At 27.6% G+C, this 22,032-nt stretch overlaps 1 protein-coding gene across 7 annotated transcripts; it reads left to right on the forward strand.

The window, feature by feature from the left end:
• The first annotated feature begins 335 nt into the window (after positions 1-335).
• LOC107439989 (5'-nucleotidase) lies at positions 336-21,773 on the forward strand. Of its 7 annotated transcripts, XR_011636955.1 has the most exons (16): positions 359-483; positions 655-715; positions 2,406-2,617; positions 4,331-4,417; positions 7,182-7,321; positions 7,720-7,845; positions 10,073-10,198; positions 12,275-12,440; positions 13,893-13,988; positions 14,591-14,758; positions 16,040-16,212; positions 17,740-17,817; positions 17,923-18,050; positions 19,164-19,371; positions 20,352-20,524; positions 20,877-21,773. XR_011636955.1 is itself a non-coding variant. In XM_071182061.1 (15 exons), exons 5-15 carry the CDS (start codon positions 7,202-7,204, stop codon positions 20,436-20,438), a joined length of 1,476 nt encoding a protein of 491 aa, XP_071038162.1. In that variant the 5' UTR covers positions 336-483; positions 655-715; positions 2,406-2,617; positions 4,331-4,417; positions 7,143-7,201; the 3' UTR covers positions 20,439-21,773. The 7 variants fall into 7 exon arrangements, 4 of the variants coding, with proteins under 4 accessions (XP_071038162.1, XP_042896714.1, XP_042896715.1 ...); XM_071182061.1 differs by having other exon boundaries at positions 336-483; positions 7,143-7,321; positions 20,352-21,773; XM_043040780.2 differs by having other exon boundaries at positions 336-483; positions 20,352-21,773.
• Positions 21,774-22,032: the final 259 nt, after the last annotated feature.

Raw genomic sequence — 22,032 nt, forward strand, 5'->3', positions numbered from 1 at the left:
AATATCGTTATTTGTTATTTTTTGAGTAGCATTGTAAAATGCTTGTGGAGTTAAATTTGTTTTCTGCTGAAATTAAACGAATAAATCTAAGGTTAAAATCAAAGGACTTGTTATATTGTAAACACTGATAGTATATCAATAATAGCTGGCACGCTCTTTAAAAGTTAGACATAAGAAGAAATCAGAATTAGTAACGAAAAAGTCTTACGATGAATATTGTCACCTGTGCTTAGCTTTACACGGTTAATCATCCACCGTCATTTTTTTAAAATTCGAGTTTTGGTCTCTCGGCTAACCCTGTCTATATATCAGTAAAATTTTGAAAACACTTTTCTGAAAATGGCAACAGTATTAATTTGTCTGATTGTTTTGTTTGTTTCCGGATGATGCTGTAATGAAAAATATGACATTTGCATACTTCCCTTATTAAAAAAAATTATCTATTGTTAGGCGCTTTCTGTCCTTCCTTTACATATTCTCTCAGTAAGTTTAATAATGACCTTCTCTAACTTCTAAATATAATTTTAAACTATTTAATAAACACGAAACTTTATAAACTATTTTTTAAGTTTCGTTTTTCAAGATTAATACTATAACTATTATTAAAATATGTTTTTCATTCATATTCGCAATTATAATTTTATTTTATTTTAGTTTTATCTAGTCTGTGGTTCAACTCTGGGCTTATTCAAATACTGGCTTTATCAGCAACCTTGTAGGTTAACTTTGTTTTTATCTCTTTCATGGGAATAAAATCTTTTATCACCTTTCTTACCTTTGTTCAAATAAAAAATTGGAAAATTTTCCTGGCTTTATTTGTTTACTTTTATGTGTGGGTGTCTCGAAAATCATGTACGTAGATTTCTAACCTAGATAATGTTTTTAAAGGTTATTTTGATTCATTTGCGGCTTCAATCTGTTTCCCCATTTGATTCATTTAAAGTCGCTGACTCAAACTTAAAAGAAAAAATCAATATTTAATACAACATCAAAATCGAAGCTATTTTTAGCTTCTCCTTATGGTATTAAGATATTGATTTTTAATTTGAACGAATAAATTTGTTTTTAAAAAGTTCTAAATTTGTTATATTAATTATGACTTAAAAAACCTAAATTAACTCTTAATAAACGTTATAAATTATTATTTCATAAGTTTTGTTTCTATTATTTTATAAATAATTCCCATTATTATTTCTTTAAATATATTTTATCTGAATTTTAAAGATATGTTTCATTCAAGTTTATTTTTATTTTGTATATGTTATTTAATATTCCTTTATGAACCTTATGCGGTAAGTAATATTAGTCGGTTATTTAATTATATATTTTGTCATATGTATTTAATTATATAAAATATTTGTTATTTATTTATTTATTCGTTTATTTGAGATGATTTCCAGCATCTACACTGAAAAAAATTCACTTTTTGGTGACAGCTGAACAATAGCACTCATGAAAATTGAAAAAAACAAACAGAGAAGGTGATCAAGTTGTACGACATAATTCATATCTTCTCCCTGGCAAATTGTATATATTCTTTTAAACATTTTGTTACTAAAAACCCTTTGGTGTTTAATTGATAAAAGTTAGTGTGAACAAGCATCGATCTGGAGATCCCATTAATTATTCTTATTAAGCAATATTACTTAATCTATTATTATTTCATAAGTGTTTCAGTACTTTCTTTAAAATTTTATTTTTCTTCCTGTATATTATGTGTCAGGGATGGCGAACCAATGACACTCGTGCCATTTATGGCACGTGACACAATATTCTGAACACGCCATCGATCAAAAAGTTCACTATGAAGAATATTAACAATTAAATTAAAATTCACAAAAACAAAACAAAAAAATTAAACAATTGACAAAAAGAATTAGAAATTTAATGCCAAAAAAACAATAACTGTAAAAAACAAGCTAACAATAAATAATTAGTAAAAAAAAACTAATTTCTTACAACCTAATATAAGTAATTTGTCTTCTAATCTGATAACAGAAGTCACACTAATGTTACTTTAGGTCGAATTACGCGTATAACTGAGACATTGCAAAATGTTTTTTTTTTTCATAGTAAATAAAGAGTTTTGAGTTGATATGATTTAATATTATTTTCCCAATAATCAAGAAGTCAAAATTACTTGACGGCACGCCTAGGACCTCATTGAACAATTTTTTGAAAAAATGGCATGTTGGTGCATAAAGGTTCGCCACCCCTGTTGTATGTTTTACAGCATATTTAATGGTTTTATGTAGAAAATATTCCATATCTTTTTTTAAAGGTCAAGGGCTTTGATTTTTGAAATTTATCCTCAAACTATATTTATCAAACGACTTAGCTATTTATACTTTAGAATGTCTTTTATTTACTATCTATTTAAATATATTCTAATGTTTTATTTTTAGGTTACTTTATAGACTCTTTTCTTCAAATCGAGTAAGAATGTCTGTTGCCAACAAAATAATTTCTATCCTACATTTTAATGATGTTTATAATGTAGAAGAGCAACAGACTGAACCAGTAGCTGGTGCTACAAGGTTTTGTACAGCGATAAAAAGTTTTGAAAAAGAGGATCCCTTGGTTTTGTTTAGTGGAGATATACTTGCTCCATCTATCAGTAAGATTTTAATTTTTCATGTATTATTATACTGTTATATCATGTGCCAATTATGATTTTTATTTGCCTAATAGAGAATGGTTTAAAGTAATAAAGAATTGTTACATTACAAAAATTAATTTACGAGAACTCCAGTTATATGACCTCTTCGGTTTAAAGATATGTCGGAAAATCAAAATCATTGGATGCATATTTAGTATTCATATTCAAATCTAATTTTTAAACTTTTCTTTTATGGGTCTTGATTTTTCTCGTCCCCTATCTCAGACAGAGAACAAAGTTTCGACATAGGTATTATTTTATCAGCCAATTGTCTGTCCAGCCTATTAGCTTAGTTGGTTAGATCGTCATGCTAATAATGAAAATCCTATCCCCTATGGTGGGTCCTATTTCCTATGGGTCAGTATTAGGGTTCACCAGTTTTTGACATAGTTCTTTCTGGTGGTTCAATTTTGCAATAATTTGGTTACATCATTACTAATTGGTGTTAAATAATTATGTAAAAAAGTAGGTTTATGTAAGCTTTTCTTTCTAGTTGTTCAAAATACAAATGCATCTGATCTTCTCTGCTTTTCTGCTTTATGATTCACCCAAATTCTGATCTTTGTTCTATTTTAATCTAATTTCTGCTATAATAGTAAAAAAATTGGATATCATGGAAATGAAATCTAGTATTTTGCTACTGTGCGAAAATATCATATGTTTTTCCTTAAGTCTCGCATAAAGGCATATTATTGTCCAGAATCATGCATTCAACTTTAAAATGCTCAAAATTGTTATATTTTGAAATTTTTTTAAATTTGAGATGAAATTGTGACAATTAAAGGGGGTCACAAAAGGATTATTTAAAAGGGCAATTTGGAATCTGCATTTATAAATGACATATTAAAATATGGAGAGTTTTAAAACCATATGGAAATCTGCAACAAAAGCTGCGAAAATAGGGCAACCACCCAAACCATGTGGATTTATTCATTGTTGATTGAAATCGACATTAATTATTGTTTCTTGAAATTTTTTTTTAAAATAAGGATGTTTTGATTTTTGTTTATCATGTTGTTAAAGATGTTTGATGTTATCTGGAAAAATCTTTTTTCCAGACTTGCCGAAGTCCCGAAAAGTCCATAGTCCAGATAAGGGACTTAACACTGCATATATATTGTTCTGAACTTATATAACAATATATAGAATATGCATTTATAAAAAATTCCATAAGTAGTATTTCTTATCAAGTTTTTAAATTCAAAATAAAATGACCAAATTTGAAACTAAAGAATTGTTTCTCTGATTATTATTCTCTAGGTTTATAACAGTTCTGTTTTAAGATCCATAATTCAGCTTATTTAATTCATTTTCAGCAAATGCATATGGTAACAAATTCATGCATATTTCATTCTTCCTATTAAATATTTTTGAAATAACTAGTAGTCTTTTTTTTTTCTTTTTGGTTGCTATATTTATTTACAACAGCTAATAAACCTTTTTCATAAAATCGGGGCTCCATTAAAAGAGGCTTGGTCTTTTAGAATTTTATAGCTGAAATAGAAATTAGGAATTTATCAATTCTGTCTGTTGTCGTGCAAAAATAATTTGTTTTGATGTAATCGAATCATTATTTTTCTATTATTTATTTACATTTAATTTTCTGTCATTATCATTAAATGTAAAATGAATTATTAATCAAACATTCAATTATTTATTTTTATACCTTAGTGAGCACCTTTACTAAAGGGGAGCAGATGATACCTGTGTTAGAAGCTTGTGGTGTTCATTGTGCTTGTTATGGCAATCATGACTTTGGTATGTTTACATGTTAATTAAAAATTATTGGTGTTCAAATTTGTTTAAAATATGTTGAGAAATCATTGTAAGCAAAATTAAATTTGGTTCTATGCTCAAGTTTTGTTTTCAGTTTGTTTGCTTCTCAGCATTCTCCTTTGAGTTTTAATGTTGCATCTGTAAAATGTTCTATGCATATTAATTAAATAATATGCTAAAACTTTTTTGTTTTATTGGGATTAAAGTTTTAAACTATTTTTTTTTCATTTAGTAAATAATATTTTCGTCAAACAAATCTAATATTTAATAAGACTTTTTTTTAATTATATTTCTTAGTTATGGTCATTTATTGTTTAATCTAATTTGTTTTTGCTACTTATAAAAAGTCCATCATGTGTTAAAATTTTAAAATTCTAAAAGCTCCAGTAATGACTATCAAGTATAGTTTGAAAAAATTATTAGCTTTTGTTCTATAAAAAATGTATTATTAAAGCGCTAAAACCATAAGATTTTTAAAATACTATCAACAAGTATAAGAATGTTTAGTAGAATAAATGTGTTTTGAAACTAATATTGAATCTCCAGCACAAATATTCAAGATATCACAAAATTTGTTTAATGTTTATGCAATAAAAGCTATTAAATTTTATTAGCATTGGTTAAGCTTTTTCATTGTATCTTAAAAGGTTGTTTTAATTTATTATTTTTGGAAAATATGTTTTAATAATTTTTGCGGAGTTCTGATGAGTTGATAAAGGTTAATATAAATTGAGTGACTGATATGGTAGCAATTAATTCGGTTTGATGATTTAAGTTGATTAACAGCAGTTTTATAACTCTCTCCTCTCGGAGAAAAACTCTTTAAAGGTTCATCAGCAGGTGATCCTTTTAACATGGATTGCAATAAATAAAGGAATTTATCTTGGTCGCCAGTATTTGCATCTTTGTCAATTTTTTCAAATTGGCACCAAAAACTAAGCCAATTTCTCAAATTTCCTTCAAAGACTGGAAGCTTAATCTTTGGATGCTGTAAATTTGTCAGAGCAGCAACTAAGTGGCTAGTAACGGACATATTGTGTTTCTCAGAAATATAAGAAAGTAATTTTTCCATTTTAGTATCAAAAAGTTCTAATTTTATCAATATTCCCTTCGGAATCATCTATTTCTTTATCAACTTCTTTAATTCTTTAAAAAACAAATGAGTGATAGCTATGATTTTTCAAGGCTACTGAAAAATGCCTAAATTCATTTTCCATTTGTGAATTAAGAAAATATTGTCGTTATATTATGCACCCATATATATATATATATATATATATTTCCTTTTAATTGAATATTCATTGATAGTTTAAATCATCTTAAAATTTTTGCTACCACTTAAAATTTTCCAGGCTGTGGGAATCCTAAATTAGCCCTAAAATACATATCATTCGAATCGTAATGCATAAAAACTTTGTGAAATGTTAATTAAATATTTTACCATGATGTATAGCTAACATAGTTTTAAAACTTCATTTTACAAGAAGGCAAAGCAAAGCCAGACATAAGTATTCAGTCTACGAGTGAAACTAACTGAAAGAAACTATGAAAGCAATTCCGGAGGTTGGCCAGCACAGAAAGCAGGGATAGTCCACCCTTTTTTTCTTCTTTTATTTTTTTAAATAAACCCAATTCAAAATTTATGAATATTTAATGAATGGCAGTGATCAGATATGTATTTATTGCAGTTATAAAACCAAACCAAATGGTAAAGATAATGCAGTTTCAATTTATCTCTACCCAAACTGCAAATTTAACTTTTGTCCTAAGCAAATATAGCATTTGATTAGCCCTTGTGCTTGCTTATACATTTTTGTGTTTCATATTGTTTATGGTCTTCAAACTAGTGGTAATGTGCTTCCCTACATCATTTTCTCTTTCCCAATATCTACATATCTCCTCCCTTCATCATTTTCTCTTTCCCAATATCTACATATATCTTTCCCAATATCTACATATATCTTTCCCAATATCTACATATATCTTTCCCAATATCAATATCTCTTCCCCAGATCATTTTCTCTTCCCCATATCATTTTCTCTTTCCCAGATCATTTTCTCTTTCCAAATATCTTTATATCTCTTTCCTACATCATTTTCTCTTTCCCAATATCTATATCTCTTCCCCATATCATTTTCTCTTTCCAAATATCTATATATCTTTTTCCTACATAATTTTCTCTTTCCCGATAGCTGTATCTCTTTCCCATATCATTTTCTCTTTCCAAATATCTATATATCTTTTTCCTACATAATTTTCTCTTTCCTGATATCTGTATCTCTTCCCCATATCATTTTCTCTTTCCAAATATCTATATATCTCTTCCCTACATCATTTTCTCTTTCTCAATATCTATATATTTCTTCCCTACGTCATTTTCTCTTTCTATTCTCCAATATGTTAATATTTCTTTCCCAATAACAATCTGAACAATTCTATTCATTTTGTTGGTGTAATTTAAAAAAGTAAATGTAGAATGTTCATTCACTTTTAAAGGAAACAAATATTTATCAGTTCAGCATAGTTTCCAACAAGTAATTCCTATTTCTAATAATAACGTCCGATTTCCTTTTAAACACTGAATTGCATTCGCTTAAAACATTTGTAGTTGCAGCCACTATTTGGATAAAATTCAATAACTTCCTGAAGAATCCAGAGTAATTTATACATGCTTTCACATTTTTTGCATTTTCAATTTTCCTTTAGATGTCATTTTGTAAAATCAAATTGGTGCTTTTGTCTCAGATTTTGGCGTTGACAATCTTATGGACTTTGCTCGCAGAACATCATTTCCATGGTTGATCAGTAATGTGGTAGACAATGGAACGAATTCTCCACTAGCTGATGGCAAAGTGACATGTGTTTTAGAAAGGAAAGGAATAAAGGTGGGTAATGAATTTTAATATAAATTAAAAATTCTGTGTTGGAATGAAAAATTTAAAATGCATTCTCAATTGTTTCAGAAACATAAATTATATTTGGAGTTATTGAACACGTTCAAAAAAGCTACTGCATTGGTTTTATTGAAATTTCATACATTTCTAGGTAAAATTGACTAAAATTGGATGAAGGATTTTTTCATCTTTGATCACAACTGTTATATGACTGTTAAAAATTGCGTCAACTGTGTCAGAGATTTAAATTTTAATTTATTTTTAAATTCTTTATACAGGTACAAGCTAGAAAATTTTTTTTTTTGAATATTTATATTTTTTTAGCCCAAATAATACATTTTTATTGCAATGTTCTAATGGAAAATAAACTTAGTTTTCTATAATTTCAGTTTGGTATCATTGGCCTAGTTGAGGAAGAGTGGTTAGCTACTTTGGCAACAATAGATCCAGGTGATGTTACATATATAGATTTTGTAACTGAGGGTAAAAAACTTGCTAAACAATTGAGAGATAAGGTAAGGCACATAATATGCAGTAGTCTCCCCTTAATGTTATCACTGGTTTATTGTTATGAAAATCACTTAGTCTGATTTTTCTCTGTCATTTGTATATTAAAATTATTGCTTTATCTGACTATTACATCATTTAATATTATCAGTGTTTTTATTTATTTTTTGATAATTGTCTAAACTGCCAAAGATCTACATTTTAAGTTATTACATATTGGAAAAATTAGTTAACATAATGCTGCAGCACAGATGAACATAAAAGTAAAGGTTTTGGAAAAATCATCTTTTTAGAAAAAAAAATAAAATAAAAAAAAAACAATATGAAAACACAGGATACAAAGAAATAGAGCTGGTAAAAATGAACAAGTTCTGAAAGCTCTTATACTGTTGTAAGAAAATGTTCAAGAATATGATGAACGTGAACCAGTCAATGGAATGTTTATGCAACAGAAAGTTACAAATTTAAGCAGCTTAAAAAATCAAAAAGATTTCATTGTAACAAATGGTGGTTTTCAATGTTGGAGGAAATGCAGAAACATTGTATTAAAATTATTAAATTTATCTAATCTCATGTTTTGTTTATTATTATCTATATTAGTTAATATTATTAGAATCCCCCAAAGTGATTATATTAAGTGGAGTCAACTGTATTATAATTTGATGGGCATTTACAAGAAACTTTAATATCATTATACATGGTATAATTTTGATATAATGTATGAGCTTTAGTGGAATATCTGTGGTTAAAACTGAGGGTACTTCTTAGATTGTTAATTAAAAGAAATAATTAATGATTGCAAACTCTAGGAGGGGGTGAAGGGTTGCAAATTAGTAACTTTTTTTGTTACCAATAAATTTATGATTGTTTTATTATATTTGACTGTCTTTTGTTTAGTATAATATCTTTAGTTTTCATCTAAATTATTTACTTCTAATTTTTTTATTTTATCTCTTGCATTTAAAGAGCTTTTTAGTATCTAAAGTTTTTGTTGATTTATGTAAAAATAAAACTAAATAAAAAAATGAAATAAATTGGTTCAATGTATTTTACATAATTTGTTAAACCCTAAATCATAATTTTTTTATTTTGTTTCAAAAATGTAGGCTTTTAAAGGATTGGAATTTAACTTAAATTTTTAAGATAGTTTGTCCCAATGCTTGATCCAAGAGTTCTCTTGTTTTCTGGGTTGAATTCAAAATGACTAGCTACAGAGTTGCCTTGTAATTTTGGAGTCATACCCTGATAATCTGTTACTTATGCCACTTGCCAATATCAGCAAGCATGCTTGGGAATCAAGTGAATTTTTAAGGCAGCGACTGCATTTCTTGTTTTTTTCAGTGGCACTCTCTATGGCCAAGAATAAGACTTCAGCCACACACACGTCACATCCTGTTTTACGAATCCAATCTTACTTCATTCATTCATCCACATATGATAAATTCTTACCTGAACCAGAGAATGATCTATCTCCAATTCAGTTTGATTTGTTATGGGAACTTGGAGGGCTTTGTGACCTCAACAGGTTTAATGAGCACCAGTCTCCATTTAATACACGGGGATTCTTTGGCTGGCGGGATTTAAGCTCATATTCGCACGAGCATGAGCCCAATATCCTATCAACCAAGCTATCCCTGCATTGATAGTCATAAACTAAGAATTGGGTCGGCTATTCAATGTTGTTTATATAATAAAATAGCATGAATAGAAAGCTTACAATTGTTATTTTTGCAGAGCTACCAAATACTATGCCTTTTGCGAAACATTTTATTGAGTGGTAGACAGACAATTACAAACTAAAACTTTCAGAATATAATAATTTTACAAACATTTTTAAAGCCTCATCAGCTAGAACAATTACAAACTAAAACTTTCAGAATATAATAATTTTACAAACATTTTTAAAGCCTCATCAGCTAGAACAAAGTAGCACTTCATATGAAGTTTAGAATCATTTACATGAAGTAGCATGGTAAATAACTTTAAATCAAAATAATTATACATTAAAAGAGAAACTGAACTACCACTAGAGGAAATTTGCCGAAGCAGCTTAGTAGAAAGTTAGCAGTCCTATTTTAGTCTTTATGTTTATTACTACTATTAAAATATGTCAAACATTTATGCAATATCAAAATGCACATAAGATCATGTTAATTGTAATTCAGAACTAGGGATTCTGTTTAGCATTTTAAACATTACTTTTAGTTCATTGTCTGAATTTTTTTCTTTCAATAGGCTGGTGTTGACTATGTTATCGCATTGACTCATATGAGAACTCCAAATGATTGTCGTCTTGCAGAGAATGTGGATGAAATTGATATTATCCTTGGTGGTCATGACCATGTTTATGAAATAAAAAAAGTAATTTTTTTTATAGTAATCTTTAAAATTACAGAATGAAGTGAAATTTAATGCTACTATCTAATTAAAATTCTGTATATTTATATTATTTTTGCTTCATTTTTTTTTTTAAAAATTACATTTTGTGTCAGTAATATAAATACAGTTTGCATTTTTCACCTTAAACTAAGAGGGGTACACAAAATTTGAATTAAGTAAAGAGTGTTTTTTAGAAAGTTTTGTATACTATCAAATTATAATCTAAATATAAAGAATCTTAACATTTTGCAGTTGTAAGGCTATAATTTTGGCGTTTTTCAAAATTTATAGATATTAGTCCAGAAAAAAAAGGTGTAAAATTTTCTGCGTTAATTACATAGTTTATGCCAATTAATTTTCGGTTTATAGGCACAAAATCGCACAAACTATTCAAGGAAAGTATTTGGCCCTGATGCCACAAGTTTTGCATCCCTAAATTGCTCTTGATAGGTCCTGTGTTTCAAAAGGAACAAAGATGTAATTAACCCTCTCTTTAAAGGAGAACTTCATATGCTGTGATGTATGAACCACACCAATTTCAACTTTTTAACAAATTAGTTGCAGCAGGATTATTCAAATATTGTGTTTATATATGCATGGCCCAGGTCAAGCATCCGCCACCTCGCCAAATGCAATAAAATCATAAATTCGACGAAAAAATTATTTTTAACAAAAGTATTGACGAATGATTCTTTTCTACCGAAAAGAAAAATATATATTCCCCTCAATTCTGAAAAAAAAAAGATCAAAGGTAATTTTTCTGAACAAATCCTGGTGTTTTTTATTCATTTACAGTAATTTCCATTAGATACATCGCATAACCAATTAGAATTATATTAAACTAGGAGGCTTAACCCCCTGCTCACTGGCGCTCGCTAACCCCCGGAACTGCTTTCGCAGTTCATTTCGGATTGCTTCGCAATCCAATGCTCGCTTTGCTCGCTCATTGGATACGTTCTTTACGTCTAGCTTTTGTATACTTTTTTGAATACTGAAGTTCCGAAAACTTTTCACTGTAGAAAATTCTAAACTTGTACATTTCAATATTATCTGGGCATTTGGCGATACGACACTTATAGAATTGAAGGATTTGTTACGTCAAGGGCTCAGGTATCATAATTTTGATCTAGTTGCTCTTCTATGTGGTTTTGATTTATGTTGCTAAGTTAACTTTCAAAAAATTCTATGGCTGGCAACAGCATTTTTATTTTTTAAGTTGTTTATTTTTATTTCTTTTAGAATTCGTTATTTTTTTAGCTAAATGTTTTTTAACCTAACAGAATTCTTTTCCTACTGTTCTCTGTATATATTAAGAAAATAAAGTAAATATTTAAGTGTTGTGAAAAGAATCTTATTTATTTGTACAAAGTACTTCTTTAAAAATGAAAACTGTTGCCACCGGCGGAAAAGAAATACAGCCAAAATTTGGGAGCCACGTAAGAGAATTATATATATTAGATGTAGATAATGTAAGTAATAAGAGAGACTATGTAAGCATGAGACAAACAAATTTACCAGAAAATGTTTTCGTGGGACAACATGTTGCCTATGGTTTATCCTTATATTATTGCTTTAATCTAAGAAGTTATCAAAAATTAACCACAACCTATTCCTTATTCTTTAACTTCTAAGATGACAAAAAAAGCATATATATATATATATATTTCCCTGTTGCTCCTTTACTCCTCCCCAACTGCAAAATGACTCTTGATTCAAATTTGCATTTTATAAAATAATTCAATTTATAGTATAATTTGTCTTATGTTTCGAAGTTTTCTATGTTAAATAATTAATCATAAATTTTTTTTATTTTTAAGATTTGCCTTTGGCTAAGAATTTTGAAATTTATCTAATACTTTTGATTTTTAGATAATTTACTGGTTAGTAATTTGAAGTAGTTAGGGCGGGTCCTGTATATGCATTATAACATCATATAACAAATTATATTTAATTGTTTTGTGAAATTTATCTTTATTCATAAAGAGATCATTTATTTATTTATTTAGTTAAATATATGCACATCTCTATCTATTTTAATGTATGTATTTTTAAAATTAGGTTAATGGAAAGTACATAATAAAAAGTGGAACAGATTTTAGGGAGTTTTCAAAACTTACATTAGATTTTAACTCAAAGCCAGTCCATGTTGAAATTGAAAAAGTGGAAATCACTTCCAAATTTCCAGAAGATGAAGGCTTAAAGGAACAGCTCTCTGTATATAATGGTATCTCTAATTTAATTTTTTTTAAATACAAAATGTTGCTTTTATTTCAAATGTTCTGTATGCTTTTTTTTTGATTTTATCCACTTTCATTTAAAAAGCTTTGGTATTTTCATAGACCATAAGAGTAAAGGATCTGGTCATAAAAATTAAAAGCCATGTACTATATCAGGGTGGCCACCCACCTGGAAAACCTGGAATTATCAGGGAATTTTTTTATACTGGAAAAAACCTGGAAATATCAGGGAAATTTGGATAAAAACCTGGAAAAATCAGGGAATTTTAAAGAAAAGCTGGTAATTTTTCTTTGATTTTTTTAATTTCACTAATTTAAACAATTTGCTAATTTTCTTAATTTAAATTATTTCATCCATTATACCCACTTTTTTTTAACGGAAATGTATCGCCAAACAGTTGAAATATCATCAACTTAGCGATACTTTGCCTGCATCAAAATTTGCTCCATTATAGTTCTGTTAAACTAGAATGCCATATAAAATTCTCCCACGGTTGCTAAGCAAATGTGGAAACCTTTGACCGCTATGGGAATTTAGGAAAAATTCTGGTGGAAAAAGGGATTAGGATATTAGCTTCTGTTTTTAAATTCTGTCCTTGGGCTGAATCCATTTATGGCTCAAGTTTGTTCCAATGCTTTGGTGGTTATTTTTTTTTCTCTATTTTTGACAAAATGTTTTTGTATTTTTAACTTTATAAAATTCTTATAAATTTGTTGACAAATTGTTACAATTGTTGCATTATTGGCAATTTTTTCTATTTCATTTTAACCTCTTATAACATATTTTAATTTTTAAAAAAAGGCTCCTTTGTTGGTCAATATTTGATTTTTGATTCAAAATTTTGTACCAAAACATTAAGAAATAAATAAAAAATCTTGAAAATTGTCAAAATAAATTATTTTTTTCAAGATGATATGTTAAAAAAATAACATTTTGAATAAAATATTTTATAATATAGACACTTTTCTTGAACACATCCTATACTTTATAAGAAAAAAGAACAAAAATCTGGAAATTTTAAGATTTTTATCTGGAAAACCTGGAAATGTCAGGGAAATTTGAAATCTGATTTGAGTGGCCACCCTGTATATATATTCCTTTAATTCTTTACAGGCTATGTTATTTTTCTGCTTTCATTTATGTCTATTGTGAAAGCAAAGTTTTTTTTTATTAATAATTTCATACATTATAAATTGTTTTTGAATGAAAATTTATTTACAAATTTTCTCAAAGAATTCTATATGTTGAAATAAATGCATAACATAAACAACTCTATTTGCTGAAATAAATGCATAACATAACATTTGTAAAAATACTTATGAGAACTTATTTATTATTATGTTTTGGTATAGAATTTTTTAGTCATGCTCTTACTACTGTGAGATGCCAACGAAAAAGATTTGCTTAGTAAAATATAATTTTTTTTATTGTTTTGTAGACGTCGTTGCTGGAAAAATGGATGAAGTTTTAGGGCAGTTTTCTGTTGATTTAGATGCACGTTTTTCTAGTATTAGAACCCAAGAAACCAACGCTGGTAAGAATTTATTTTCTTATATAAATTTAACCCTGTAATGCCTGGTTTGCCCGCAAGACTGCACTAGTGATAAACTTCGCCCATGATCCTCTCCGCGTTTTCTCTCGAACGTTTAATTTGAGTGGATGTAAAAAAGTGATGTTTGGGTTGTGTTTTTGTATTCTTTTATCGTAATGAAAATGTTAAAATAACAAACTGAGCTAGAGTGGTTTATTATAACCCTATATATTGTAAGAATTTTACTTAAATATCCTAAATATGCTTTATGCTTTCAAATTTATCTTTTTAATATTTGAGATTTATTGATTTATAGTGGTTATAAGATTGTACTTTTACATATTAAATGGATAGAAAAAATAGATTGAAAATTTAACGAATGAAAATTTGTTATGAGGAAAGTACTTGAAAATTGTAAATAAAAATTTTGATTACATAACAAACATTAAATTTTTAGATGTTTTAGACAAATGTTTTTTCTCTTTTACACAACACATTAAAAAAAAAAAAAACGAGTGTTTGGTTAATCTAAAGATTTCATTTCAATTTTAAAGTTTTATATTGGGATGCTGTGATTTTATTTTAAATGTGTGAAACATTTTTAGGTAACTTGATCTGTGATGTAATGCTTTCTTCAACACATTCTGATCTAGCATTACTAAATTCTGGCACTTTAAGGGCTGATAGAATTATACCAAGAGGGAATTTTAAACTAAGGGATTTAGTAAATCTATTACCCATGATGGATCCATTGATTGTTTTAAATGCTCCTGGTGAGTTACATTTTCTTTATTATTAAGCACATTTTGATTGTTCTTTTTTTAAAAAATTACTCTTCATTCTGTTTGATTTGAAATAAATCACCTTTTTTTACTTAATTTCTAACACTTTTTTAATAATTTTTCATCAAAATTTAATGTAGTAGGAAATTTTTTTAGGGGTTTGATGCTTGAAACATATGACTTTAAATTTGATGTAAACATTGAAAAAATCATGTTTTAAACAATATGTTTTTGAAACATTTCACTATTTCAATCCATGGGTTATTATACTATAGAATTGAACATAGTTAAGTAAAAGAACAAACTCTCCTCTTCTACTTACATGTGCGTCACGGTTCATTCCAGAGCTTGGAAAGCTTATAACAAACAAAATATTACCAAAGCATCAATAAATTTTACTTTACCTGATAATGAAACATCGCAGGTTTTTATCCACAAATATTAATATCAGAACCACTGATTTGTGATTAATGGTGTTTGTTTCTTTGATATACTGGAACCGCAGTGAGCGCCACAATTACAGAAAAATTATGTGCTGTTTCTTTTTCTACAAAATGGAGGATTCCTCTATTATACGGCAGATGATATTATTAAACAATTATTCTCTATTATTCCTAAGCTACGAGCTTCCTCATCGTTGAATTGAATGCAGCTAGGACAATGACAATCTTCTCCTTCCATAACTATTTCACCCTGTGATATTTTTATGGGGTAGCATCAAAAAATATGTCATGTGATTTAATAGAATTACAGCAAAGGATCACTACTGCATTCGCTACCATTGATTGTGATATGGCAATGTGTGCCTAGAATTTGGCTGTAATACTTGATATCTGCTTCATTACCAAATGTTCACATATTAAACATTTGTGTGCATTTTTGTATCAGTTAAGGTAAAATTTGATATCTTAGTAATATTTTGTCTGTTCTAAGCCTTCCGAGCCCCAAAGGAAATTGTGATACTCTGTCTATTTTTAATGCACAAATTATCATACTATTTTATGATTTAAAAAAAAGATTTGTTTAAGCTGTATATCTTGGTCATTAAAAATAACTTATGCATAATTTTATAAAAGAAATGTTTCAATTAGACTGCACAACCTTCATGCTCTAGTAAATATATATTTTGTTCACGAGTTTTATTTTTTAATATTTATTTATAAAAAGAGGCTTTCTGTAATGCAAATTGTAGAAATTAAATTTTGATATGTTTTTTTACTTTTAAGTAGTTAATTTGTAATATAACTTGTTCTCTCATATGAATTTTTGCAGGTGAGAATATTTATTTAGCTTTAGAAAATGGAGTTTCACAATATCCAAAATTAGAAGGTCGGTTTCCTCAAGTTTCAGGTGTTAGTTTTGCGTTTGATCCTAAGAAACCTCCAGGAAAAAGAATAGATCCTCTTTATATTAAAATAGGAGATGAATATTTAGATATGAATCAGGTATTTACTTTTTCTATAGTTAATTTTTTTTATTGTATTAAAGTATTCGGTTTCTCTGAATTGCTTATGCTGTTCATTTCAGATCTATTCTGTGTCTCAGCTTGCTAGACTTACTTATTTCACTTTGTTCCATTTTTAAGCTTTTCTACTTATATTTTTATTTCTTTTGTACTTTACTTTTATATGGGGATTTTGCCCTGTTTTTTGCTTTCTGGAGTCTTCAATAAACTGGCATATTATTAAACTAGAAAAAGAATTTTGCTTGAAATGAAGATGTTGTGATAGATAGAATTTAGAAAATATCTCAGTTAGCAAAAATATTTATGTAGAGCTTTCCAGTTAAAAGAATCTACTAATTACTTTTAATTTAGTGCAAGTTGTTTAGCTACATTGTCTTCAGAAAGAGAGGGAGAAGAAAATTTATATTTTGTTAACCTTTTCGAATTATATAAATGACTTTCAATAAAATGCAAGAACTTTAAAAATTAATAACTTAAAAAATAATTCAAAATTTAAGAAAACGGAGAAATTTTTTTTTTTTCTTCAGGCATAAAAATATGTTACTACAAAAAATTATAATTTTACCATCATTACTTTTTCTTTTACATCACAAAATCTGAAAAACCATTAATAAAAACTATTAAATTTAAACACATTGAGATGTAGTGGTCATCTTTAGTCAAAAAAGTGCATTGCTGCTAAAAATATGATATTCTGTTATTTGAGCTCTCATTTCTCTCCTGCTGACCTTCTAAGTTTCACAGTTAAGAAAGTAAATTAATTAAAAATAATAAAGAAAATTATAAGAAATATATTTAAAAAACTGTATCAATATTTTCTTATCAGCATGTTCCTTGAAAATTTTTCTAAAATTATGTTAAGTTTCATAATTTTTTATGTGCCAGTTAAAGTGCAAAATTAAAATTGGGTAGGAAATGTTGAAAATTGCGTGTAGTTTAGGCAACCGAGGCTTGTTAAATGCTATTAGGCTCATAAAGAAGTTTGAGTGATGAGATAAAAAATTACAACAATTTTAATTATAATCAATACTTTTTATTTTAAAATTTGCATATAGTTTAGAACTCTGTAAAATGATCAGAATCTTATACTAATTGAACTTACAGTGCTTTACTAATTTTAAATTATAAAATGTTTGAATCTGTAAGCAGGGAAAATGTTATTCACTTTTGCAAAAGACTACGCAGACTGTATTTAGAGGGGGCTATTGGGAATGTAGTCCTTGACCATCCAAGTATAGTATAAAGTTTATAAAGGTAGAATTGATTTTTATAATTTTCTTAAAATTCATAAGATGTTTTCAAAAGTAATGTTCTACAATCTTTATAATCATTAAAAATATATTGTGTATTTTGATTGGAACTTTTAGAAAATTGAAAAAGAAGTTTTTTGTCTTTTATACTTCTGAAGCCTTTTTTAACGCTAATCTAACGTAAAACGTAAAATCGCGGTTCCTCTGTGTGTGCATCCTCATAATATATATAATATATGTTTATTTTTATTTTTCAGAAATACCGCCTAGCTACAAAATTATATATGCATCAAGGACGAGATGGATATGATATGCTGAAAGATTGTGAAGTTTTGGTAAGTTCTGTACATGTAGAAATATTATAAGTTGTATAGGTCTCTGGTTTTTTTTTATAGCATATTTTTAAATGAATAGTTACTGTTATTTTATTAATCTTATAGCTAAGTGATGAAGAGAGTCCTGAGCTACGCACAGCTGTCCAAAATCATTTTGAATCTATAAAAGTTGTCACCGGTGCAGTGCAGCATAAAACCCGGCATAGACAAAGTTTAGTTTGCTTATCAAGAAGGTAATGTATAAAATCACTAAATTGCTATTTCTGTTATTTACTTGAAAAAATGATAAAAAAGCAAAAAATTGTGGAAATATTTCTTTGTTTCATAATATGCATAATAAATGTTATTGTATTTATTACTTATTGCTTTAGACTCACAAACAAGATTTTTTTTTAGAAAGAATCTGTGAAAAAAATTTACTGAAAGTGTCATTCATTTTTAGTTAATTTTTTGTTATATCAAGTATTTATTGCTGCGCTTGTGCCAAGCATTGATTGTAAGTTTTTCCATAGATAATTTCAATATACCTTCTAATAAAGCTAAACCAAATGCAGTTGATGGTTTCAGTATTTTTCTGAGTGTGGAGTAATCAAATTAACGTCCATTGGATAAAAGATCTCCCCCCCCCCATGAAAGAAGATGAGCCTGTAGTGTATTTATCCCTACTGCAATACAATTCCAATTCACTAGAATATAGGACTTGTTAACTCAATACTATGTCGGGGTACCTTTTCATTGATGAAGGTTGACATTGTGGACAACACGCCTACCTTGACAGAAGCTTCGACTTCGATGGATGGTTCACATTGAACTTAATACAGCTCTCACAGTCAGCATTTAAAAGTATGGTGATCTCAATACAGCTCTCTCGGCTTCTGACAAAACAGCAATGAATCAACTAGTGGTATCCATTCATCTAATGCTATCACAGATATAATTCCGGTGGGGGAGTACTATAGTGTATCTACCACTACAAAAATACAATTATAATTCACTAGTAGTATATAAAACACCGGTACCTTATGTCGGGGTACCTTTTCATAGATGGCGGTTAACATGGTTGATAACTACTATATCCCCACAAGCCTAACAGTCCTTTCCATCAATACACAATGCTGAAACATTGATTGAGTAAACCGCTAGACTCTTCTACCTTCAAGAATGGAACATTGCCTTTTTTTCAATAGCAGTGTTGTAATCAATCATTATAATTTTATGTGAAGTCTTAAACTATCTTCTGCCAAGTATGGAGTTGTTAATTAATATTATTTACTCTGCTAACTTACAATTTATTATCAGTAAATTTGAATGTCATTTTTTTTTCAAACTGTTTTCTACATTTTTAGGCATAGTGTTGTCAAAATGTTTGAAGACAGTAGTCAGACTTCCAGCAGAGCACCTTTGAAGAGAGGATTAAGTTTAGATGCTGTTGCCAAACGAAATCTTTTTAAACTACAAGATAAATCGTCCAAAACGTCTATTGACAAAGTGGAGCATGAACAGTGTAGATTAGAACCTAAAGCTGATGGTAGAATTATAGTTTTAACTGATGTGGTAAATAATATTATTTATTAATAATGTGAGACAACTAGAATAAATACCTTCCAAAAGAATTAATTTCATAACATTGATAGTCATAATACTAGATTGTTGAGTTATAGAAAGAGCTTTTTGATTATATATATTTGTTTCTTTGAAAGTATTCAAATTTCACAGTTTAAAGCATTTGAATTGTCTCTTTTTAAATAGAGATTTGTAAATGTTTTAAAATGTAATACGATAGGATTGATATTTAATACGAATCTTTGAAAAATTACGGTTTGAAACCCTTCACCTGTTGAATCCAAACTCTATATTTTTACAAAAAAACCTTGAGTAGACTTACTTCAATTTCTTTCAAGTTGAACATATTTCCGATTTAATTAATTTCTTAGAGGAAATAAAAAAGTATTAAACAATTAAAAAATTGCAAGTATTTGATAATTTCCCATTTCTTAAATTAAATATTTGTTGTTTAGAAAGGAATAATAAGTTGAAGGTTAAAGGAACAAATTCAAACAAAAATTTCTTAGAATAACAAACTGGCTCATGTAAACATGAGTAAATATTTCTTAATTATTCCCTTATATTAAATTTAAGCTAATTACTTTCACAAAACCATTTTGAACATATGTGTAAATATAAGTTCTCCAACCAAGTTCGTCTTCTTAAAGTTGTAAAGTAGTTACTACAATTCCGAAGTAGTTTATAGTCACTACATTAAGAAAAGTAGTTGTGGTTAACTACATACGTAACAAAGTAGTTTCAGTAAACTACAAAAATAATGTAGTTTTTCCAAACACTGGCTTCAATTATTAAAGTTATGGCATCATGTTATATTAGAATTAATAATTTATTTTTGAAATTTTTCTAGATTTTTCCAATATTGTCTGTACAATTAATAAATATAATTGAAAAAATTGATGTGCAATTTGCATTGCATGAAAATCAGAATACAATGCAAATAGAAAAGTAAAATGTAATATAAATTATAGGTTAGAGAACAACTTGAAAGGAAGAGGCAGGAATTTGTTGCCCTCACAGTTGATCCAGTTTTGGAAGAGGAAGAAGATGATGATTAAAGATTTGTCAGATTTATGCTAAAATTCTCCTTTATAACCATAGATTTATCATTTGCTTTGCTATTTTTGAGATCTATTATTATACAGTAGAGAACCGATTATCCGGAACGATCGGGACCATCGCTATTCCGGATAACTGATTTTTCCGGTTTTCTGAATCGCTACAAAAAGCCGTTTTTTTTATTGTTAAACCCAACTTAAAAAAATTATATTTGGAAATAATCTTAAAAAGAAGAAAAAACGAAGCAATACACTAATGATTATTTCCAAAATGATAGTAAGGTAAACATCTTTTCAAAAAGAAAGAAAAATCCTAAAATCTTATGAAGAAAAAAAAAAATTTTTTTTAAAAAATATGGCGGAAAATTTATCGAATTTCGTTCCGGTTTTTTGGTTTTCCGGTTTTCTGATTTCCGGATAACGGGTTCTGTACTGTAGTTATAATTTAAGCATTCTACAATTTTTAAAAAGAAAAAAAATATTGTATGTAGTATTAATATGTGCAAATATTATTAGTTGCTACCTTATTTATTATTGTCGATTACACTTTTAGTTCATATTTACAAAAAAGTTTTTTTTTTAATTAATTATCACTCTAGTTTATCTTGATTTTTCTGTTTACTACCAATCTCTTTAAAAGAAATATTGAAGTAGTTATGCTTAGCACTTAATTTTAAATGTTTTGCTAGTTTCATGTATGTCATTACTATTACGTAAAATATGTTATGATAATATTTTTAAGAGTATTGAAATGTTTAATATTGCTTTTAAGATAAAATTTAAAAACTTATTTTTTGTTTTTGAATTTTTTGAAGTATTTTAAATAAAAATAACTAGCAATCTTTATTGGTGTTAAACTTAGTTTTATTCAATTTTTTTTAAATGGAAATTTTTTAAGACATGTTTGAGTTTTTTTGAATGATAACATTCCCAAAAGTTTACGGGTTAAGGAACAACTACTTAAAGCTCTTATAATTTTCACTTGTCTATTGAAAATGTAAAAGATAATACTTAAAACTGTATTTTTATTTCAGGTAATGCATTAAATATTCAGATTTTAAAAGTTATAATTTTAATTTTTTCATTTAAGAATCAAAAGTTCTAAGCTCTCTTTATGTAGGCAAGTCACCATTTTTTTCAATAAAAATATGCAGGGCTTTTATTTTTGTTAAAAGTATGCATTACTTTCAATAATATTAAATGTTCTCATAAGACTGGTTAAGAGAAGAGAATGAGCTCTTAATTTTTGTAGTTTAATTCTTAAATAACAAATGTTTTCTAAGCACCACAAAATTTTATTTATTAAAAATAATGTACATTTTATACTTAAAAAAATATTTCTGAAAAAAATAACCTAATTTGGTGTACTAAAATTAACACTAATCCTTAGATAAAAAAAAAAAATTTAGCATTAATCTTAGAAATAAATTTATTATTTAAAGCTATTATGATCATTTTTAATTATTTCTTTTTCAGGATTTTATATTGAATTGTAATCTATACAGAGATGCAAAAATATATGATATTTTAAAATTTAAGTCTTTGACTTTTTCCCCCTTTAACTATGCTGTTAAGAAAAAATTGCTTGTTAAAG

This window comes from Parasteatoda tepidariorum, chromosome 6 (genome assembly GCF_043381705.1).
Source record: "Parasteatoda tepidariorum isolate YZ-2023 chromosome 6, CAS_Ptep_4.0, whole genome shotgun sequence".
NCBI classification, from domain to species: domain Eukaryota; kingdom Metazoa; phylum Arthropoda; class Arachnida; order Araneae; family Theridiidae; genus Parasteatoda; species Parasteatoda tepidariorum.

Bases quoted from the DNA above. Each gene is read 5' to 3' on its own strand.
- LOC107439989 (XM_043040780.2), top strand. From the start codon at position 2,443: ATGTCTGTTGCCAACAAAATAATTTCTATCCTACATTTTAATGATGTT. The intron at 4,418-7,181 runs GTATGTTTACAT...CTTTTGTCTCAG, and splicing joins TTATGGCAATCATGACTTTG to ATTTTGGCGTTGACAATCTT. The intron at 7,322-7,719 runs GTGGGTAATGAA...CTATAATTTCAG, and splicing joins TAGAAAGGAAAGGAATAAAG to TTTGGTATCATTGGCCTAGT.